Below are 1,902 nucleotides of genomic sequence, written 5' to 3' on the forward strand. Positions count from 1 at the left end.
CCTTAGCGGGACCATCAACGGTCAACTGAGTGGAAGTAGTGGAATGAATGGTTGACATGAGACCCTCGACGATGCCGAAGTTATCGTTCATAATCTTAGCAAGAGGGGCCAAACAGTTGGTAGTGCAAGAGGCGTTGGAGACAATCTTGAGATCAGAAGTGTACTTCTTGTTGTTAACACCCATCACAAACATCGGGGTATTATCCTTAGGAGGAGCGGATATGACGACCTTCTTAGCGCCTCCTTGGAGATGACCAGAGGCCTTCTCACCAGTAGTGAAGACACCAGTAGATTCGCAAACGTATTCAGCACCAGCCTTACCCCACGGGATATCGCAGGGGTTCCTCTCGGCGAAGACCTGAATGGTCTGACCGTTCACAATGAGGGCGTTTTCAGCGACCTCGATGGTACCGTTGAACTGACCGTGTACGGAATCATACTTGAGGAGATACTTCATATAGGGGATGTTCATGAAGGGATCATTCACAGCAACGACCTTCACTTCGGGGTTCTCCATAGCAGCACGGAAAACAAGACGGCCGATACGACCGAAACCGTTAATACCAAGTTGGCACACCATTATGGGTAGTAGTTTATGATGAAAGATAGCAAACTGATAGCAGTTTGATGATGATAATAAAGATAACCTCCTCAGAGAAGTGCGCAGCCAAACTCAGCTCAGCACAAGATACCAACGCTGGGACTTGTGTTCAGGTTTGAGAGATATCCTGTATGTCCTAACTTCCATCCCTTCAGGCGAGCACCTCTATCAAGTGACCGATGATAAGAGCATTAGGATGTGCGAGCGAGGCTTTGATAAACCCAAAAATAAGGCGCATGTGGAAATTGGAAATTGTCTGGAACACACCGGTTCGTAACACGATGCACTGAAGAAGTTTCAATCGAATCTTGCGTTCGATTGGTGCGATTGGAATCATGTAAATGTATCAGTTTTGAGTGCAACAGCAGCTTCGTGAGCATCACACAAATATATCGGAAAGTTGAGGGTAAGATCTATAGTTGTAGGTCGGATACTATCATGGAGATCCCTCATCGCTATCGACAAGTACGGCAGATCCAGACATATAAAATGCCAAACCACACGATCGATGTTCTTATACTCTCTTTCATCAACTGAGAGAGCAACTGCAGGTGAAAAGCCAGAGTTACCTCTAAATGAAAGCCAACATCTCACCCGAGACCGCAATGCAGTCTGTCTTGTCAATTTCGACAAATAAATTGCGATTTCTCACACCAGTTTCCCGTCCTAACAATGGATAAGTGCAACTATATCTCTCACAATTGTCATGTACACAACACGAAATGAATAATGAAAAGCCATCAACCCTGAGGGTTTGTGGAGGGACCCGATGTCCCTTTAGATGAGAAAAGCAGTAAATGGTGAATGAATTGCTGTGAGTCAACTTACTACTGAGAATCGACCTTGTTCATGTAAACGGCGAGATCAACGAGGCGGTTGGAATATCCCCACTCGTTATCGTACCACGAGACGAGCTTAACGAAGTGGTCGTCAAGAGCGATACCGGCCTTAACATCGAAGATGGATGAGCGCTTGTCATGGATCATATCAGTGGAGACAACATCATCATAAGTGATACCCATGACACCCTTCATATCGCCCTCGGAGGCCTCCTTAACTGCAGCAATGATATCGTCATAGGTGGCGGCCTTCTCGAGACGGCAGGTAAGATCGACAACAGACACATCAGGAGTGGGAACACGGAAGGCCATACCAGTCAACTTACCGTTAAGGCATGGAATAACCTTACCGACGGCCTTAGCGGCACCGGTAGAGGCAGGGATGATGTTGGCTTCGGCGCAACGACCTCCTCTCCAATCCTTACCACCCTTAGCGGGACCATCAACGGTCAACTGAGTGGA

General features: G+C 47.1%; 2 protein-coding genes across 2 annotated transcripts; both read right to left on the reverse strand.

The window, feature by feature from the left end:
• Nucleotides 1–12: 12 nt before the first annotated feature.
• Nucleotides 13–580, reverse strand: Pmar_PMAR000292 (glyceraldehyde 3-phosphate dehydrogenase, putative; the record flags this gene model as incomplete). The annotated part of the gene is made up of 1 exon (XM_002786256.1): nucleotides 13–580. A coding segment is annotated over one exon (568 nt), but the record flags the coding sequence as incomplete, so codon positions are not given.
• An 848-nt stretch (nucleotides 581–1,428) lies between these two features.
• Pmar_PMAR000293 (glyceraldehyde-3-phosphate dehydrogenase, putative) lies at nucleotides 1,429–1,869 on the reverse strand (the record flags this gene model as incomplete). The annotated part of the gene is made up of 1 exon (XM_002786257.1): nucleotides 1,429–1,869. A coding segment is annotated over one exon (441 nt), but the record flags the coding sequence as incomplete, so codon positions are not given.
• Nucleotides 1,870–1,902: the final 33 nt, after the last annotated feature.

The sequence above is a fragment of the Perkinsus marinus genome (genome assembly GCF_000006405.1).
Source record: "Perkinsus marinus ATCC 50983 genomic scaffold scf_1104296931654, whole genome shotgun sequence".
NCBI lineage: Eukaryota > Perkinsozoa > Perkinsida > Perkinsidae > Perkinsus > Perkinsus marinus.